The 3,757-nt window shown below is 40.8% G+C and overlaps 1 protein-coding gene across 1 annotated transcript; it reads right to left on the minus strand.

Annotated features, from left to right (window-relative positions):
- Positions 1 to 540: 540 nt before the first annotated feature.
- Positions 541 to 2,066, minus strand: LOC137255277 (ankyrin repeat domain-containing protein 50-like). Its single transcript, XM_067792729.1, has 2 exons — positions 2,042 to 2,066; positions 541 to 1,583 (listed from the first exon to the last, which is right to left on the minus strand). Exons 1-2 carry the CDS (start codon positions 2,064 to 2,066, stop codon positions 541 to 543), a joined length of 1,068 nt encoding a protein of 355 aa, XP_067648830.1.
- Between the last annotated feature and the right edge of the window lie 1,691 nt (positions 2,067 to 3,757).

Consider the following 3,757-nt stretch of genomic DNA (forward strand, 5'->3'; position numbering starts at 1 on the left):
GTCGTGATACCCGTACGAAGTGTGATTCGATCAGTTATTTGTTCCTTATTTAAAAACGACAAACACCAAAGCCCCATGCGACATTGGTGAAAACAACCGTAATCACCTCGTTTTATTCTGAGAAATACTGTCTAATCTATCTGTCCATATACTGCATGGGATATTTTAACGACTAAAGCTAAAAGGATCCATGATCTCTGCCGGTTACATACAGTTGATTTTCACAATCTGCTAGTGGTGAGCGGTAATGTACCACGTTGCATTGTATAAACCCTCAAGCTGCAGACTCGTAAAAGTCCCGGGGTAGAATAGGCCTCCAACAACCCATGCTTGCCACAAAATGTGACTATGCTTGTTGTAAGATATATGTGGTTGACACGTCATCGGTTCCCAATTGCACAGACCGATACTCATGTTGTTGTTCACTGGATTGTCTGGTCCAGACTCGATTATTAACAAAACGCCGCCATATAGCTGGAATATTGCTGAGTGCGGCGTTAAGCACTCACTCACTCATCACTCACTCAACCTGCACTTAATTCATCGGACGGCCCGCGAGACAAGAAGGTCATACACTTTAAAATGCCCCACATGCCTTGCTAGCATGGCTGCTGTTTCCCCCTTCTTGTCTCTGACGTTAACGTCAATCATGCTCTGCGAGAGGATGTGCTTTACTATCTCCACACGTCCACGTAAAGAGGCAAGGTGGAGGACGTTATGGCCCTGATCATCCACTAAATGAGTTAGACAACCTTTACTAACAAGTAGATCAAACACCATTGTTTTACCTTTATACGCTGCATTCATTAATGGTGTTCTTCCGTATCGTCCCCTTCTGTTAATGTCAATACTGCCTTGTGAGAGAACACTCTCCATCAAACCTAAATTGCCGTATTTGGAGACCCAGTGCAGGGCGTTGTTACCGACATCATCAACTTGTGACAAATTAGCTCCCATACTCACAAGGAGCTGACCAACGTCTGTGCGCTCCCACAATGTAGCGGCCATCAAAGGGGTCTGGCCACCTCTGCCCCTATAGTTAATATCAACACTGCACTGTGAAAGTAGATATTTCACAATATCTAGATGTCCTCCTTTGCAGGCCCAGTGCAGGGCGCTGTCGCCGCTACTATCAGTCTGTGACATATCAGCTCCCATACATACGAGGAACTCAACAACGTCGCTGTATCCCTGATAAGCAGCCTGGGCAAGTGGGGGCATGTACCTATCGTTTATGTTAACACCATATTGTGGGAGCAAACAATCCACCATACCCACATGTCCTCCCTTGCAGGCCCAGTGAAGAATGTTCTTACCATTATTATCCACCTGTAACTTATTAGCCCCTTTTGTAATAAGGAAGTCAAATATTCTGCAATGTCCCTCCTGCGCTGTCACCATGAGTGGAGTTTTTCCATGATTTCCTTCTCTCATGTCGAGGTGGACCAGACTCTGGGACAGGATGCGTTTCACGCGAGTCAGGTTCCCCTTCCTACAGGCATCATGAAGCCGACTGCCCGCTATTGTTTCCTGGCGGTCAACCTTATTTTGTGGCGATTTTTCAGGAACGTTCTTCTTCTCATCTGTGAATGTATAAATGATAATGAGACAATGGATTCAATTGGTTAGCACTCATATTCTGGTAAATATCTAATCGAATTATATTGAAACAAACGAACAATGAAAAATACCTGTGCATAATGTGCCAGAGGACGTAATATGTGTTACGAGGTTTCATGTAAATTCTGCCTAGAAGCTAGACCATTAGATGTTTTACATCTGGTGATTATCCATCGAACTGTAATTGCAATATGATCTGAAAGATGGCACCGGTGGTGTTTACTGAAAATTGAATATGGTGTTACGAGTGTGTATTTTCTGCATATTTTGTTATTAAGTAAGTAATAATTATTACTGGGTCACAGCATTTAGTGTTTTGAATAATAATTATGATTGGTCACATTTCGATTAATACATGGTCAGCACTTTTAGGATTCTGGTTTTCCGAAATTTATCGGCTCTTAGTTTTCTTTGTATTTACTCCAGGGAGACTTCTTCAAGGGCATTCTACAGGGTTGACGATGGTCATAAGTGCCAAAACTTTCGGGAAATCAAAGAGTATATATAGAAGGGCTAGTTGCCGTGTTGAGGCGCTCATATTCATATTTACAGGAGTTACATCGCCAACAATCATCAACGCGTGACCTACATCAACCACTGTCAGAATGATCGCAGTGTTTACAGTGAGTGCGTGAGTGAGTGAGTTAATATTTAACGTCACATCGGCAATATTTCAGCCATATCGTGACGAGAACATTTAATACTGTATTTCATAAATAAACCTCTCGTCAAAGGACAGTAAAACAACTAGAATATCACAGTTACAATTTAAAACTAGTGTGGAAAGTTCAAACTAATATCACTATTTGGACAACACAATATAAAAACAGACTATAGATCTCCAACGACTGGAAGCAGATCACCATACTAGGGACCATGGGGCCTTACAGTACCTTGGCTACCTTCATGGACTCTAGTTGGATTTACATCATCCCTTCAGCCGCTGGCGATAGTGTATGAAATGCTAGTCAAAATTCAAAAAACCACGAATACTACCATTGAAAAGCTGGTAGACTTAAATTTACATCAAATGTTTTTGGACTTACGTACCCTCTCAGGAGGACAATAATTTTACAATGCTTCAACCTCCTTTGAGGGTACAGCCACTAACAATTCAAGTTACTAATCTCAACTATCAATCATTAAAATATATATATCTGCAGAAACATATTGCTCAAAATTCAACCATGAAATCGATTTCCTTTAAAAAACCAATGACAACTAACAGAGGTAAAAAGGTCCTTGATAGTTTTGACATTGAAAAAATTGTCCCTTGTGACGGAGAATTCAACACAGTCGAGCAGGATATGTTTGACCGTGACTCTCTCATCACAAGGGATACAAAACGGAGGATCCTCATCTTTCAGTATATATTCGTGCGTGTATCTTGTGTGGCCAATGCGACATCATCGCATGATGACCTCTTCAAATCTTGACTGACAACCCAAGTAGGTATAACCAATATAGGGTTTTATTGCATGTAATTTATTTATGCCTACTTGGGTGTCCCACATTTGCATCAGATCACGGATATAAGATCTAATGGTGGCTTTATAATCACTGTAAGGATTAAGAAGTGGTGACACAGATTTGTTGAGTGCTGCTGTACCAGCAAGGTCAGCCAGTGTGTTACCAGAGATTCCAACATGGCTGGGTAACCAACAAAAGACGATGTTGCACTGGCCAATAGCAAGATTATTATACAATTCAATAATTTCAATTAAAAGTGGATGTTTACAAGAAATATTTTAATAGCCTGAAGGCAAGAAAGAGAGTCGGAATAGATATAATAATAATATAATAATATAATAATCTTGCCACTGGCCAATACGACATGGTCTTTTGTTGGTTACCCAGCCACGTAGGCATTTCCGGTGACGCAATGGCCGATCTTGCTGCTAAGGCAGAACTCAACAAATCTGTGACACCACTTCTTACTCCATACACTGATTAGAAAGTTAGCATTAGAACTTACTGATGATCTGAAGCAGAAGTGGGACACCCAAGTAGGTAAAAATAAATTACATGAAATAAAACCGTATATTGGTTACACCTACTTGGGTTGTCAGTCCAGATTTGAAGAGGTTATTTTACGACGATATCGTATTGGCCACACAAGATATACACATAAATACTT

This window comes from Haliotis asinina, chromosome 11, assembly GCF_037392515.1.
Source record: "Haliotis asinina isolate JCU_RB_2024 chromosome 11, JCU_Hal_asi_v2, whole genome shotgun sequence".
NCBI classification, from domain to species: domain Eukaryota; kingdom Metazoa; phylum Mollusca; class Gastropoda; order Lepetellida; family Haliotidae; genus Haliotis; species Haliotis asinina.

Bases quoted from the DNA above. Each gene is read 5' to 3' on its own strand.
- LOC137255277 (XM_067792729.1), bottom strand. From the start codon at position 2,066: ATGCCCTTGAAGAAGTCTCCCTGGA. The intron at 1,584-2,041 runs GTAAATACAAAG...ATACATTCACAG, and splicing joins CTTGAAGAAGTCTCCCTGGA to ATGAGAAGAAGAACGTTCCT.